At 60.7% G+C, this 16,732-nt stretch overlaps 1 protein-coding gene across 1 annotated transcript in view; it reads left to right on the top strand.

Moving 5' to 3' along the window:
- The window catches only part of SDK1 (sidekick cell adhesion molecule 1), a 581,111-nt gene that overhangs the window by 533,979 nt on the left and 30,400 nt on the right, over positions 1 to 16,732 (top strand). Inside the window, exons 36-40 of the mRNA XM_060285242.1 lie at positions 1,012 to 1,127; positions 2,946 to 3,132; positions 4,872 to 5,009; positions 12,113 to 12,274; positions 12,841 to 12,966. Of these exons, the coding sequence (XP_060141225.1) occupies positions 1,012 to 1,127; positions 2,946 to 3,132; positions 4,872 to 5,009; positions 12,113 to 12,274; positions 12,841 to 12,966 (729 nt within the window). The remainder of the gene's footprint in view (positions 1 to 1,011; positions 1,128 to 2,945; positions 3,133 to 4,871; positions 5,010 to 12,112; positions 12,275 to 12,840; positions 12,967 to 16,732) is intronic.

The following is a 16,732-nucleotide window of genomic DNA, read 5'->3' on the forward strand; positions in this document are numbered from 1 at the left end:
GGTCCAGCCCAGCGTGAAGTTCACTGGGGGAGGAGTCACCCAGGTGGGAGGAAGGAGTAGCTCCTGGGAGGCAGAGGACTGACGGGCCAGAGGGGAGAAATGTCCCCAAATGTACACGTGCGTCCTCCGCGTCATTCCCAACTTACCCGCGGCTGCCTGCAAGGCCACGAGGCCACGGCCATGGCGCCCTGTCAGTCACCTTTCACCTTTGATCTGCACAGTGTGGCCCTGCTGACACCAACACAGCACCCGGGGGCCCTCGGGGTTGGGAGGGAAGGAGTGGGACCGGGTCCTCCTGGGGGGCACGGAGCTGTGGCCTCTGTGCTCCGTCCCTGAGAAGGGGCAGCCCCGGGTCTGCAGACATCAGCTCCACCTGGAGCACGGCTTCCTACCCAGGATCCGGGACTCGTGGTGGGAACACAGATGCCTTTCTTTATTTATTTTTGACCTCGAGGCCTGTGGGATCGTAGTTCCCTGACCAGGGATGGAACCCAGGCCCTCAGCAGTGAAAGCGCAGAGTCCTAACCACTGGGCCGCCAGGGAGCTCCCATAAATGCCCTTATATTCTCCGAGTTCCACCTGGAACTGAGCATCTCCCTCAGTTATGAATGTGGCGACGTACCAGTGCCGCATCCCTGGGGCCTGGGACTCTCTCAGCAGCAGGGCCCCCGGGTGTGCCCCCGGGTGTGCCCCCGTCCTGGCGAGGTTGGAGGTTGCTGCGCCGTCTCTGCTCATCCCACCTGACCTCAGAGGTGTCGCGCGAGCAGCTCCTAAGCCTGGCTTCAGGGCTCAGTCACAAGCACAAGCACGTGGGTTACCGTGTCACACCTTCGTTTCCAAAGCTCTGCTGTGTCTCGATATAATCCGTTTTCTTTGGGATTCTCCAGGTTTTATTTCATGCATTTAAAGGCGCGGTTCTGAGGAGGGTGTGTGGTCATGCTGGCAGACAAGCTGGGTGGTCCAGGGCAGGGTCTCGGGACTTCTCAGCGGACCCCGCTGCTCTCTCCGCAGCCCCGGCCATGGCTCCGCAGCACGTGCAGGTGAACCCACTCACGGCCAGCCAGCTGGAGGTCACGTGGGAGCCGCCGCCGCCCGAGAGCCAGAACGGAAACATCCAGGGCTACAAGGCAAGGCGCCCTCTCGCCTGGTTTGCCTCTTCCTTCCAGGTCACTTGCGGGCCAGGGTCGGTGGCCTGAATCCCCAGATCTCCCGAGGGCTCCGCTGGGACCCTGGCCGCTTCTGCTTCCCGTCCTGACTCAGGCCGACAGACCCTCGGCCCCCAGCCGGGCGGCTGGAACGGGCTCAGCCTGACCTTGCCTCTGGCCTGGGAGAGCGGAGCCCAGTTCCCCGCGCGACCAGCAGCGCCTCCCGCCCCCTGCACCCCCTCTGGGAGTCTCCACCGCCTTTGCCGACAGTAAAAGGGAAGCCCTCAGGAGAACAGGTTCCCCCCGCGCCAAGCCCTGCCCTGGGTCCGAGTCTCTTGTTCGGTAGGTCCAGGATGGGGTCCAAGGATTTGCGTGCTCCTGGGAACCTCACTTTGAGAACCCTTACACTGCACTGTCATGATTCCACGTTCAATATCCCAGAGGGGGGATCCAAGAAAGGCAGCAGCCCGTTGCAGTCCGAGCATCAGGTGATGAACAATGGCACAGAGTTGGTGGGGGCAGGAAGCCCCCGCAGTGTTCCACCTCCAACATCACCCCTGCGTAGGGGGCTCGGACCCCGTGAGGTCAGCTAGAACCGTCCGGAAGTGCAGTCCCTTGAGAGTTCCCCGCCTTCCTCCAGAGTGAGGCTGGGCTGTTGAGCCCACGTCGAGCAGCCATCAGACTCCATGGTAGCCTCCCCTGAAGACTATTGGGCCAATTCAACGTCCCTTTAAAAATGACGTTTGTAGGTGTTTTGTGAAAATAAATACCGTCCTCCACGGCAGGGCACCTGCAGTGATTAATGAGGTAACGGAAAGTCCCCTGAGCCCGGAGCCAAGGTGCTATTTATGTATGTCCAAAACATGTTTCCTAATTTCCTAATGACAGAGACATTGAACCTGGATATTGAGTTCAGGCTAGTAAGGCCTGTTCAAGCAGAGCGTCTCATCTGGCCAGTTCAGAGCAGCAGCTGAACTGCGTCTTGCAGGTGGATACGGCGAGGCTCCCCCGCCAGCTCAGCTCCGGCCTGGCCGGGCATGGGGGCGCGGGAGAGCAGGCCCCGGGCCTCGGCTGCCCTGCGCGTGGGCCAGCAGCTCTCACGGCCCGGCCTGTTGTAGGCCCACAGAGCCGAGGTGGATCCGTGGATGGGGGCTGTCTGTGGGTGGCCTGGCTGGCACTGGCTTGGGCAGCGGTTCTCAGCCAGCTGTCTAGGGAAGCAGTTCTGATGACCTTAGTAAACCTTTGGACGCGGGCATCATGTTCGCCCACGGGCGCATTAAAAGCTAGACGAGAAGAAACGGAACCCAGGAGAAACAAGGGCTGCTCCAGCAGGGCTGAGCCCTACGTGGTTCGTCTCCAAGTTATTTTTGGCTGTTTTAATATCTGGAGTATGGGGTCACATTGATCCAAGCCTTCGATCTCAGCCTTAAAGAAAACGTGGGAGCGTAGGGTAGAAGCTGGGGACTTGTTCTACCCACAGGCTGGAGCAGGGGGTAGATTGGTCTCCCTTCTGTCCAGAAGCTTGGGGGAAGGGGCAGGGCCCCCACAGCCAGCCCTGTGAGAGAAAAGGCACTTTCCTGGCAGCCGAAGGAGATGCCACCGAAATGCCACCTCCATCCTCAGGCCCCGTCCACCCTGGCCTGGCCTCAGCCACCCCCGACTCTGCAGAGCACAGCTCGGCCCCCGGGAGCACTCAGGTCCCCTCTGGCTCAGTGGCCACCCACCCCCAGGCTGAGGAACAGAGGGGGCGCCACCCCTTCCCCCCCGCGCTGGCCTCCAGCCTCCGGCTCTTTCTGGCAGATCTACTACTGGGAGGCGGACAGCCGGAACGAGACGGAGAAGATGAGGGTGCTGTTCCTGCCCGAGACCACGGCGAAGCTGAAGAACCTCACCAGTCACACCCAGTACCTGGTCAGCATCTCGGCCTTCAACGCCGCTGGAGACGGGCCCAGGAGTGACCCCCGGCAGGGCCGGACCCACCAGGCCGGTAGGAGGACACGGGCTTCCTTCCCACAGCCTGGGGCACCTCCCTGCCCTGGCGCTGTTCCCCGACCCTCCCTCTCCATTCCCTTGGCTCTCCGCTCTGCCCGTCCTGTAAGTCAGATCCCGCGTAGCTGGGAATTTCTGGGTCCGATTCGTGTGGTGTCCCCAGCGCCCAGCCCAGGCCTGCTGCGTGGAGCTGCCCCGTGAACATTCACCAGCGTGAGCAGCGTGGGCAATGGGGGGGCCGGGCTTCCATCTGCACAAGGCCTCATCTGTCACCGGCAGGACTTGCTCCAGGCCTCCGGGGATTCTCTCAGGGTCCAGATCCCGGGGCAGGGGGAGCTCCTTGTATGTTGATGTGCTGAGCCCAGGCCGCAGTGTTGGCCTTCCCGGGCCTCTGGGCCACAGAGTCCCCTGGAAGCAGCTGGCAGGCCGTCTCTCAGACACATGCCCCGCGCAGGTCCTAGGGCGTGGCCGGGCTGCCCTGCCAGGGGTCACACTGCCCGTGACCTCCTCTCCTGATCTGGGGTACGTTCTGAGCCGCTCACTCACTCTCCTGGCGACTCGCAGAGTCCCTAGTGGTTTGGGGCGCTTCCTGAGGCTGACCAGGCTTCCCGAGGGAACGGCGGCTGGGCCCTGGGTCCCGGGAGCTCTGGGGCCTTCTTGAGATGCAGGGAGTGGAAGGCTGGCAGTGTAAGTTAGGGAGCCCGTGGGGCACAGACCCACCGGCTCCGGGCTCCCCAAACCTCTGTGGGTTCAGCCTTCCTGGGAACAGGGGCTCCTGAGAGTCAGGCCCCCTGGGAGATGACCATGACTGCATTGCAGGGCCTGCGTCCTCGGGGCCCGTCCAGCAGCCCGGGAGGAGCTGTCTGTGGACTGTGGGCTCTGAGCGGGAAGGGTATGGGCGGACCTGTGGGGCCGAGGGTAGGAGGTGGAGGCCCTCGGGCGCTGCGGGCCTGGCGGGTCACAGGGCCAAAGGGCCCCCAGGGACGGGGGAGGACGGAAGGGGGGCAAGTGGGGGCCGATTCAGTGGGCATTTCTGAGCACGGAGGGGAACCCAGCTAGGGGGGCGTCAGTGCCCACTGGGGTAGGGGCAGCTCTGGGTGCCAGCACCCACCCAGCCCTCCCACGGGGCCCAGGCAGACGGGAGCCGCGGGCGGGGTCGGCGTCCTCCCCGGCCACACAGCCTGCCTCTGCGTCTGCCAGGAGCTTCTTCCAGCTCAGGGTGGCGCGTGAGCTCCCCCATCTCCAGACCAAGGGGGACAGGGAGATGGCCGGGCGCCCGTGGGATTTCAGATGAGGACCCGTGCGCGGGGATGTTCTCAGAGGCTCTGGGCCCCCCAGGAGGGGAGGGGAGGGGAGAGCCCACCCCCCCACCCCCGCGGAGGAGCGGAACTGGAGCCCGTGGAATCCTCCAGCAGGTGCTAGAAGAGGGCGCTGTCTGCACCGCATTTTCTGTTTCCATCCATTATTCGTGTTTATGCCTTTGTCATTGCACCTCTCAGGCTCCTTTGTGTTTAAACACCGCCGTTTTCTCCGCTCTTCTCGGGAGGCTCTGAGTTTCTGATTTTGACCCTGGGAAGTTCGGAGATGACCGATAAATCTCCTTTTCATCCACGGCACTGAGACTTCACTAAGTTGGAGATTCCATCTAATATGGTCCCTATTCCACGCGGAGGCGTAGACGCGTATGTAGACGACGTAAAGGGGCTTTGGTGACGTCCTCTCTGTCCTGTCCTCCAGCTCCCGGGACGCCCAGCTTCCTGGCATTCTCGGAAGTAACCTCCACCACGCTGAACGTTTCGTGGGGGGAGCCTACGGCAGCCAATGGCGTCCTGCAGGGCTACCGAGTGGTGTACGAGCCCTTAGCACCCGTCCAAGGTAAGCCTCCTGGCTGCGTGACACCCACCGTCCACACGGCATGGCGCCGGGAGGGGCGGGTGAACCGACTGAGCGCGTCCGGGGCTCCACACAGCCCCTCCGCAGGGCCCCTGACCCGGCCTCTTTATCACCCAAGACCCGCCTCTCCTGCTGCGCCTGAGATCTCAGCGCTCGTCCCACCCTGGGTGCCGCAGGCTGGAGCCACGTGGGCAGCTGGGCCCGGACGCTTCCCTCGGGTGCTCCTCTGGGGCTGCCCTCATTCTTCTGTTTACTCAGCGAGGTTTTTGTTTGTTTTTGGTGTCGGGGGTGGGGGTTTTGGGCCCGCACCTTGCGGGATGTTTCCCCACCGGGGATTGAACCGGGCCACTGCAGTGAAGGTGCCATGCCCTAACCACTAGACTGCCGGGGAACTCCACTCAGCACGTCTTTCTTAAGCACCTGCTGTGTGCCAGGTGCCGTTCAGGGAAGCTGGGATCTGAGCTGACCTGTTCATCGAGATCCTTGCTTTCCTGAGTGCAGTGAGCTGCGCTCCAAGGAGGAGAGAGCAACACACGAACACACACACACACACACACACACACACACACACACACACACACACACACACACACACACACACAAGTCTGATAGCGATCAGCGCCACGAGGAGGAGAGTGGGACTGCGTGAGAGCCTCGGGCGTGGAGCGGGGACAGGCGCTGAGGGACAGGAAGGGCCCAGGCGCCCAGTGTCCGAGACAAGACTGGCCCACAGAGGCTCGGTCACGCGGGGCCTGCAGGGAGGGGGCAATGCCAGTCGTCCGGGTGGCCGCAGGGCCAGTGACACGGGGCCGAGGTGGAGCCAGAGGCGCCGGGTCTGAGTTACAGGAGACCGGGATCCGCAGCTGAATCAACCCCGGCGCCACCAGGGGGGCTGGCAGGGGGCTCCGGGCGGGGATGATGGACGGGAGAGGAGAGGACAGGTGCAGGGGTGGACAGGGCGGGGGGGAAGGAGCTGGGCCGTGACGGCATGGCTCTGTCCCTGCGCCCCTGCTGTAGTTAGTGCCGCCAGCTCTGTGTTGATTTGATCTCTTATCCACTCATCTCTGCCCGCTGCCCCACTCCCGGAGCGCACACTGAGGGCCGAGCGGGCATTCCTCTCTGTCCCCACTGTGTGCCCGGCACTGTGGTGCAGAGAAGGGAGGTGAGGCCCTGGTCATAGACACAGACAGACTGTAGAAATTATGGATTATTTAATGTCTGGGAGGAAAAGATATCACCAACACATCAAATGATATTGGCTCTCCATTTAAAGCCATGATAAAAGTTTCCTTTTAAAACAAGCACATTCAAGTAAAACAGGGAGTTGATTCGAAGAAGAAAAGTTAAGCCCAGATTTTATTTCATCGAATCCACACCGCCACGGCCTGGGAGGTTCATTGTTATTTTATGAAGTGCTGAGAACGAAGAAATGCTTCCACTAAACCACGGCCCAGTCCTCCTGAAGCATCAGTTCCGAGCTGCATCCCAAATCAGAGATGTAAAAATGTGAGCGGGAGAAAGCGCGTCTCAGAAAATCGATGAGCTTAGGTAAATAGCAGTAGAGGTGGCAGAGGGTCCTTCCTGTCTCTCACGTGAACTTAGGTAAATAACAGCAGAGGCGACGTGTGGAAACGGTTTGTAGAACAGCCGAGAGGCTGGGGACCAGCACTGATTCAGTGCGCTCTGCTGTGTCTTTCCAGGACCCAGCGCCTGTCTGCGGACAGGTGGCCTGGGCGTGGCTTGGGTCAAGGTCCGGAAGGAGACGGGCCACGTTCCCGCCCGTTAGGTAGGGAGGGAGGGCCGAGAATTGCTGGAGACTTCCATTTTGCTCACCGGCGTTCCCTGCACACGCACGTGCGCGCAGATTCCACGAGCCCAGGTCCCAAACACCTTTTCAAGGATATTAACCCACTGGTGCCGTCCAGATGAGAAAGGGTTGCCGAGAACGGTGCCTGACTGGCCTCCGCCTCCGTCCTCACCCCAGGCCATGAGTGAGGTTTCCCGCGCTTCCTCCGGCAAGTGACTGAGTGCTGAGCAGAGCGTCTGTGTGTGTGGGGGGGGGGGGGGGGTTGCACAGTCTTTCCAGAAACTCCACGGCCCACAGCTGTCTCCTTGGCCTCCCGGCGAGGCCACCGCCCGGCCGGATTCCGCAGCGGGGCCTGGCTGTGCCCCCCGTTACCCTCCTCTGCACGGTCAGGCGCTAGAATTGCTGCAGAGCTTCCCCACGCCTAACCCCCGCCCCCGCCTCATCGCCGGGGGGCAGCAGCAGCTCCAGTTCCCGGTGTCCCCGGGGCTGCTTGTTTGTTTCACGTTGTTTGGACACTCAGGTTCGCCACGAGCAGCTCACAGGGTTCTCCCGGTGCCCCCGTCAACGCGACCCCACCGAGCACGCCGACGGTAGGCGCTGCCCCTCCGGCACTGGCTACACAGCAGGCCGCACCCACCGCTCTCCTGCGTTCTCTCCTCATGCTCAGCACAGCCCTGCGGGGCGCGCCGCATCTGTCCTCACGCCACAGACAAAGCGGGCGGGCTGGGCTTCCCTGGTGGCGCAGTGGTTGGGGGTCCGCCTGCCGATGCAGGGGACACGGGTTCATGCCCCGGTCCGGGAAGATCCCACATGCCGCGGAGCGGCTGGGCCCGTGAGCCATGGCCGCTGAGCCTGCGCATCCAGAGCCTGTGCTCCGCAATGGGAGAGGCCACAGGAGTGAGAGGCCCGCATACCGCAAAAAAAAAAAAAAAAAGCAGTCGGGCTTCGGGCCCTTAAGACGTTGTCCCCAGCCTACGGTTGGGGAACAGGGGAGAGGAGGGATTCGAACCCAGGCGGGCAGGTTCAAGAGCCGAGGTCTTATCTGTCGCGTGATGGGGAACGAACGTCCGGAGCTTGTGTCTCTGAACGTAAACGTGATGCTGAGCGGCAGAGACGGAGCCCGAGGGGCAGTCAGGAAATCATCTTGCTTTCCGGCCGCGGGTGGGGCTTGCCGTTCCCTGGAGTGACAACAGGTGGAGTCACTTCGGTCACAGCCATCTTCGCCTCTTTTCACAAGTAGCGAGACGCCCGCCGTCCGCAGCAGCGTCCCTTGTCTGTGGGGAGGCCCGCTGCTCTCAGCCTGGGTCTCCAGCCAGTGTGCCAGCCCTGCCATTGGAGCAGGGACGGGGGCTCAGCCCTGCGCTCACTCAGCCGCCGCCCCGGCTCCTGCGCCCTCAGCAGCAAACTGTCCAGACGCCAGGCTCTGGCTGTGCACGTCCCAGACCCACTGACGCCTGCTTGCCTGTCGAGTGGCCGGTCCAGGGCTGGGGCTACCCCATGTGACGGTGACGGTGACGGGAAGCGTCCAGTCCCGCCTGCGGTGTCGCAGGGCTGCCTCTAGCACCAGGCCGGCACTAAGCCGGGCCGCCAACCGCAGGCCACCCTGCCCCCCGACAGCTCGGGCCCTGCTCCCGCTGGAGTGAGGCTGGCCACAGGCCTCGAGCCTCCCCCGGCCTCCGTGGCAACCAGCAAACACCCCTTCCCCAGGAGCAGAGCTCACCGACCCACTGCCCTGGTGCCGCCCTGGTGACCCTGTGACCTTCCCGAAGTGCCCCGCTCACCGCCAACCCGGCATCACGTCCCAGGATCCCACCGCGAGCCCGCCTGGACCACGGCCTCAGCCAGAACCCCTGACTTAGCCAGATGTACACTAGTCCTGGGCCCTTCCGGCGGCCACGGCTGGCAGCCAGAGAGGAGCACGGCCCGGCCGAAGTGGGGCCGTAAGGAGGCCGTCACCGGGGCGTGGGCAGCGGCTGCTGGTGGCGGTCCTCCTGCTGGTGGGTGTCGTGGGTCGAGCACAGGAAGGCCCCAGATCGAGCCCCATTGCGTTCCTCCGGACTCAGCTGCATGACTCGCAGTGGCCACTGGAGCAGTAACCGCCGTGGGGCGGGCGGAGGCGTGGAGAGCATTTGCACGCGGGAGGCACCCTGTCCTCTCGTGGACACGCCTGAGCCGGCCCTCGGGGAGATGCTGGGGACGTGACCTATCCGTCCTCTTGCCTTGGCGGACAGCCAGCCACCTGCCGGGCACGTGAGGACCAGCTGCACGCAGGAGCCCGGCCACGATTGGCCACGCCAGCTGCCTCCCAAGGCCTGACCAGCAGGATGGCGAGCTGAGCTCCACGGTGGCCGCCATAAGCCCTGGGTGGCGAGCTGAGCTCCGCGGTGGCCGCCATAAGCCCTGGGTGCTGGGGCAGCGTGGCCACCGCGGAGCGGGAGAGCTGCAGCCGGGGACGCAGGTGGATCGCAGCGCCCGGAGCTTGACGTGCTTTCGAACAGTCACTGCAGGGTCTGGGATCCAGCCCTCCTGACACTGCTGTGAGGTGGGCACTGCCCACTCAGGACCGACGGGAAACAGAGGCCTGCAGAGGTCCAGTGTGTCGCCCGGCGTCTCACGGGGAAGAAGTAACAGGTCTGGGACAGGCTCCAGATCCAGGGGCGTCCGCACTCCCCGTCCCTCTGGCCGACCCTGCGAGTTTCAGAGGGAACCCGCCCTCGGCCAATCGTGGAGCAGCGGCGCTCGCCCTGGGCGCCTCTGCCGGGGCTCTTTGGGACGTTCTCACCTAAGACCGCGCCGTTGCCTAGCTGAGCAGGCCCGACACCGTGGACAGAGTCGTGGGCGAGAACAGAGAGGCTGAATGCCAGGCCGTGGCTGTGAAAGCACCGCACAGCTTCCCGGACCCTCTGAGGGCAGGCTGCCTGGCACCTCGGGCCTCGGTCCAGCCCTGGCTGCCCTGCGTCCCCACACCTGGGCCCATCCCTCCCCAGCGGCCCCCAGTGCCCCGATGCTATGTCTCCTCCCCTCAGGGCGGCTGGCTGACCTGATGGGTCCGCAGGCCTCTTGGAGGGCGTCTCCTGGAGAAGCCTGGCCCTCACCCCCTTCGCGGTTGGATCTGGGATTTAGGCAGGGAACCACGAAAGTAGGAAGCGGGACTCCGGACCATTTCGGTACTCTCATATGCCTCAGAGGACCCGTGCAGCTCCCAGAGATATGGCTGCAAACGTAGGGAGAAGCTCGAGCATCTTTATATGAACTCTCTGTGGTAACGCCGCTTCCCTTGTGAAGATCACCGAGGATATGATATTTATGTTGATATGCACATGCACAAGTTTGTGGTAAAGAGAGTAAAAAGCAGTTGTAAAACAGTGACCTCTGCCTGGGGTGACCCTTCTTCATGCCCCCTCCCCCAGGCCCGGGCAGCGTCTGGAGGGACACCTGCAGACCCTGGTCGGGCAGCCTGCAGCCCAGGCCCCGGGAACAGGGGCGTCGATGTGGTACTGCAGTGCTGTGGACCCCGGGTCCCTCCACCAGGAAAGTAGGCCTGGCTGCGTGGAGAGCCCCCAGGCCCTCGGAACACTGAGCCGTGTTCTTGGGACTCTGATTCCATAGAAGAGCTATTTTTATGTTTTCTTACGTGTTTGAAATGGAAATATTTCAGGCGACTGCACCCTGAGGTTTGGAGTGCAGGGCATGGTTTTAAAGTTGACTGAATAAATAAGACGCTGATGTGGTTGGGATGGGGGAGGGGGAGGGAAGCAGACCAGCTCCACCTCTTGGCGGGACAGAGTTCACAAGATCTGTGCACAGGGTTGGTTTTGCTCTGAGGAGAAGGAGGGCATTTTTTAACAAAAGAAGGGGCTGCTCTCCAGGAAAACTATATCTGGCAGGATCCCGCGTGTGTTCACTGGTGACAGTCAACCATGGGTGTGGACTCATCCCTGAAACCCCGTTCTGGAGCGATGCAGCTGAGGGGCGGCCTCTCTGTGCAGAAGTGGCCCTGCTTCTCTACCGAAAAGCTCCAATCACACAAGAGCAGCCCAAATTGCTCCAAAACAACTTGGAAGAGAATCATGTCGCTGAACAAATGTTTCATAAAAGGCGCAACATGAAGACAGTAAGCCAACTAGAAGGGCTTCTGGAGGCCTGTAGGATCAGAGGAATTTGCTTTGATGACTCTGAAAGCTGGACCCACTTTGTAGCGAGGACGCACGTTGTTGGGCTCTTCTGAGATCAAGGCCACCCTAAGATTCAAGGTGCAGATAACACCGGCCGGTCGCAGCAAGGGCAGGTGGCCCCTTGTTCTTGGGAAGCACGGCTGTTCTCTGTGTACGGGACACGGTGGCGCAGACGCCGGACCCAGGACAGCAGGCCCCCAGCGCGGCTCTTCTGCACGACCTCTGCTGACTCACAAGTCCTGGAATTGCCCCAGCCTGACACCCTCCTCCAAGAGGTGCCCGACAGACATCGGTGTGTTGAAGGCTCTGAGAAGTCCCGCAGTCTAGAACTTATGTAGCTTTTTTTGTTTGAATGCTTCATTTTCAGACTTGTTTTACCAAAGAACCCTATTTTCCCTTCTGGAAAATGCTGCGTTTGTGTACTTTTCAGTTTGTATCCCCCTGCCAAAGTGTCCAACCTCTATTTTCTAATTAAACCTAGTACAGCCAGCATCACATCTGCTCAATGTCTGTGTTTGAGGGAAGCGTCTCTGTGCTGGCACAGGTCTGTGGGGCTGCGTCACTACCACTCTCTGTGGTGACAGGTTCGTCATGTTTCAGGGTCTGTGGATGAAGTTGTCATGCGTTGCCAAAGCCTTTAGGCCGCAGAGTGGACCCCGTGGGGGGGCCGCCTGCAGCCCACGCAGAGCCTTCCTCCATCTTCCTCCTCCACGTTCTGTCCCCCGACTAAGTTGGGAAGCCCGAGGTCGCCTTCGACGTGACACAGGGCTTTGTGCAGCTCCCAGCCAAGTGGGGAGGGACCCTCCAGACGTCGGGGGCCTGCCCCCACCTTGGTGCCTGTCGCCGGGGTTCTCTCCCCCGCCCCAACGTGGCCAGTGAGCCGGGGCCTCCTCCCGCGTGCTGTGGGTGGTTCTTCCCCGTGTCAGCACCCACTTACCACGCTTAGACTCTAAGGGCACTTACGTGTGCTGGAAATCGGCCACTGCCACCACTTACAGTCCCGGTGGTAAGAAACGCTTCCTCAGCAAACCTCGCGGCCTCCTGGTCATTAGAGCTGAAGAGGCGGTGCTCAGGGCCCCTCTCGCCCTTCCCTGCGGCTCTAGGGGTGAGCAAGGTGGTGACGGTGGACGTGAAGGGGAACTGGCAGCGCTGGCTGAAGGTGCGCGACCTCACCAAGGGGGTGACCTACTTCTTCCGAGTGCAAGCGCGGACCATCGCCTACGGGCCCGAGCTGCGGGCCAGCGTCACGGCCGGGCCGGCCGAGGGTGAGTATCGGGCCTCCTTCGTCCGGTCAGGGCTTGGTCTGCACTCCCGACGAGCCGTGCTGGACGCTCAGAGCTGGCGTCAGCTCAGGACTCCTTTGGCCCCGCCTTCCAAGGCGTGTGTTACCTGAACGTCTGCATGCGGATGCGTTCAGTGTGGGTGAGCAAGTTCTTAGGTGTTGAGCGTGTCCAGTTTGTATTTGTCTTCTGGAAAAAAAGCGAAAAGAAGTGCATTCGATTTTTGAAATAAGATACGTAAGAAAAATTTGAAGTTTTCCTGGCATGAAGAGGAACTGCGTGGTTCCCGCTGCACAAATGCCCTTGGCCTCTGTTTAAGTGCTTTTGGAGGAGGGGGCAGTGGATCGAGAGGACACCTCCACGGCTCAGCTCTCTTGATGCTCTGATGGACCCTGTGAGGCCAGTGTCAGCCCCACCCCGACTTTCAAGATGAGGGACCGGGACTGACCCAGGGTGAGCCCTGCCTGGAGACCTAGCAGCAGAGCCGGCCCCTCTGCAGGCCCAGGAGTCCCGGGCCAAAGCCCACCCGCTCTTTTCTCCTCTGTCCACAGGTTCCCCGGGCTCCCCTCGAGACGTCTCGGTCACCAGATCCGCCTCTGAGCTCACCCTGCAGTGGACGGAGGGCCGCGCGGGCAGGACGCCCACCACGGGCTACGTCATCGAGGCCAGGCCCTCAGGTAGGGAGGGCGAAACCTCGAAACGGTGTCTCTGCATCTGTAAAAGAGGGGACGTGTCAGAGCTTGGGGCCTCCCCGGCCCAGCATCTCCCTGATGACGTGGAGACGGAGGGCATTGACTTGAAATGAGAGGTGCCCTCTCACTCCCCCACCCCCCGTTGTTTTTTTTAAATATTTATTTTTTATTTATTTATTTATTTTGGCTGCGCCGGGTCTCCAATGCGGCACACGGGATCTTTGTTGCGGCCTGCGGACTCTTAGTTGCGGCCTGCGGGATCTAGTTCCCTGACCAGGGATGGAACCCCATTGGGAGTGCGGAGCCCTACCCACTGGACCACCGGGGAAGCCCCCACCCCCCCATTCTCATAACCACGGCTGCGCTAGCGACCTCACGGGCATCAGACCCATGGTGTTCCGGCCACGTTACCTGGGCTTGGGGGAGGATGACTGTCACTCAGATACACGTGCGAGAGAACTTAGGGTCACTTAAGGATGTTCTCAGCTCAGCGGTAAGACCCACGAGTGTTTTCAGAGGCTCCGCTCGAGATCTCGGTGGAGAGTGTCCTGCTCATTTCGGATCGTCATGAACCTTCCTGTTAGTAGTGAAACCCACACGTCATCCGCGGGGAGCGAGGTTGAGATCCGCCCCAACCCCATCCACGCTAAGAGGGTTTCCGCCTTCTCTCTGTTCAAGTAATACCTAAGGGCAGGCACCACTGGAAAGTGAGGGATGGTTTGAGTCGGATGTTACGGCTGGAGCTGGGGGGGCATCACCCTCGCAGGAGCCCCGGGCACGTTCACCGCGACCTTCAGACGGCCGTACGGCTCAGCAGGAACATCCGAGCGTGAAAATACACGGCGTGCCAGGGACGCACGTGGAAAGTGATCGCCAGGCCCCGCCTCCAGGTGGACTGCAGCGCTGTGAGCACTTCAGTGTGATGTTTAAAGAAGCTCTTAGACCAAGAGGGAAGAGCCCCAAAGTCGCAGACGTCACGGGCGTCCCTCCTCCCCACCAAACGGCTTTTGAAAGATTACTTAGAAGTGCCTTCTAGAAACTTCTAAGGAGAAACCTAGTACATAAAACCAAAACAGTTTCTACACAAAGGCGATGTGAATACTTCTTTGGCTCAAGAATGCCCATGTTCAGCCCCCGGGCCTGGGGGATCCCGACAGTTTCTGATAAGCAGGGCATCTGGCCTTTTCTGGAAATGGAGGGTCCCAAATCCGTGACGGGGCTGGACTCGCCAGAGGCCTCTGTGGTCACTTGTTCCCCCCGTACCTCTGAAAGCAGTGGACCCAGAAGAGCCAGCCAGCTCTCTGCTGGCGACATCTGACCCGGGGCACTTTCGGAGATCAACAAGTGCCGCGGGCTTCCCTGGTGGCGCAGTGGTTGAGAGTCCACCTGCCGATGCAGGGGACACGGGTTCGTGCCCCGGTCCGGGAAGATCCCACGTGCCGTGGAGCGGCTGGGCCCGTGAGCCACGGCCGCTGAGCCTGCGCGTCCGGAGCCTGTGCTCCGCAACGGGAGAGGCCACAACAGTGAGAGGCCCGCGTACCGCAAAAAAAACAAACAAAAAAACCCAAAATGCCGTGGCTGAAAGGCCCTGTGAGGTCTGTGCCCAGACTGAGGCAGTGGAGGCTGCACTGGCCTCAGGAGGCAAAGCTGCTTGCTCCCCAAATCCAAGGAGAGCGTTTGTTGCAAAGGTTGCCTTGCTCGGGTCCACCAAGGGGCTCCATCAGCTTCGACGGGAAAAAACACGTGTTTATCTTCACTAGCCCTCTAACTGATTAGCTTTCCTTCACTTATAAACACGTGTTAGTTTGCTCGGCTACTGTAACCGAGTACCAAACACTGGGTGGCTTAGAAAATAGAAACGTGTTCTCTCTCAGGTCTGGAGGCTGGAACCCCAGGTCGAGGTGTCGGCACGGTTGGTTCCCTCTGGGGGCCATCGGGGAGGATCTGGTCCAGGCCTCTCCCCTGGCTTCTGGCGTGTCACTGACAACCTTTGCGGGTCCTTGGCCTGTAGCAGAACGTCAGCCAGACCCCTACCTTCCTCTTCACGTGCCTCCTCCCTGCGTTCCTGTGTCCAAACTTCCCCGTTTTAGAAGAACCCCAGTCATACTGGATTAGGGCCCACCGTCATGACCTCATCTTAACTAATTATGTCTGCAGAGACCCTGTTTCCAAATAAGGTCGCATTCTGATATACTAAGGATTAGGCCTTGAAGGTATGAACGATGAGGGGACCCAGTTCAACCCATAACCGTAGGTGAGAACCCACGTAAGTAGCTGCAGTACCTGTGACACCACCAGCAGTAGAAATCACAGCTCCGTTCACGTCACGTGCCAGGTGTGCAGAGATTTCCCGAGATCGTTCCTACTCACCACGGCGTTGACATTCCGGTCGTCTGCAGACCCTGCTAGACCTTCTCATCGAAAGCGTTCGTGAAGAAGCGAAGACTTCTGGGTTCCCTGGGATGAGGGTGTCACCTCCATGCACGTCTCTCCACCACATCTTCCAAAGACCACGTAGCTTAACCAGGGTGCCAAGAAAACCCACGCGATCCAGACCTTCCGCGCTAACCGGGAGACGGACGTGACTGTGAACTTGCGGTTACTGCCAGGCGTTTAGGAGCGCCACCAGTGTAACTGGTTTCCTTTTCAGTTTTATTTTATGCATGAAAACCATTCTGAGATGGGGTCCTTCAGAGTCAGCAGGTTGGCAGAGGGTCCACGGCACCAAGAAAAGGTTAGGAAGCCTTGCTCTAGAGGACACGCACCCAGGACTCCCGCGGAGTCGTTTCCTTCTACCTGAAAGCTTGTCTCCCCGACAAGAGTTAAGGATCCCAGTGGACACGTGGCTGCAAAAGGGCCACACGAGGCACCCTTGAGGCGATGGAAACGCTGTGGATCAGTGTTACCCACCAGGGTTCTCGGCCTCCTTCCTCAATAGAAATGGATCAGAGGCCAGACAGGAAATTCAGGCAAGGCTTTACTGAGGCCCCTGCTGCAGCAGGGGGCGCTCGAGAGCAAGCAACAGCCTCCCTTGCTTCACGCCCTGACAGGGGCGGGGCAGGGGGTGGCGCGAGTGTGTTCCTCACATGGGGTGAGGGTAGGGGTGTATCCAGGAGTCGGGCCAGAGGGGAGACTTAGGTGTTTTGCCCACCTCTTGGGTGGTGTAGTGTGCAGTACCTTGCTTTTGCTCCCAACCCCCTGCTTTGGCTCCAGTCTCTTCAAAAGTGGCAGTTGGGTTTTTGGGTCTCTGTATCTTTGGGGTCCAGAATTTGTCCCAACTGGGCATGCACGTAGTTATTTTTAGTCTCATACAGTTTCTTTGGTTTTTGTTTCTCGAGGAGAGACGTGTCCAGGTGCAAGCATTGCAGCAAAGGGTCCCATCAGGACTGCGTCAGCATCGGTTTCCCGGTTGCGCTGTACTGTAGTTTCCCTTGCGGGGGGACGGGGGGTTGGAACACTGGATAAAGGACACAGTGGGGTGCCTGTGCTATTTCCCACAGCTGCGTGGGAATCCACAATTATCTCAAAAGAAAAAGCTGAGCTTAAATTTTTTTTTTTTAATCTCCACGGATGGTCTCCTCACCCTGGTCAGTCAGGTGCACCGTCTCTCTGAAACGAGCACCTTCATGTCAGCAATCGGCCTGCGGGGAACGGAGGCCCCCACCAGCCAGACGCAGGCACATGGGAATCCTAGCCCTAGTGAGCACTCGGGCCGCCCCGGGGTTGGAGGGTGCTTTCTCAGGCTCCCTGG

The sequence above is a fragment of the Globicephala melas genome, chromosome 15 (assembly GCF_963455315.2).
Source record: "Globicephala melas chromosome 15, mGloMel1.2, whole genome shotgun sequence".
NCBI lineage: Eukaryota > Metazoa > Chordata > Mammalia > Artiodactyla > Delphinidae > Globicephala > Globicephala melas.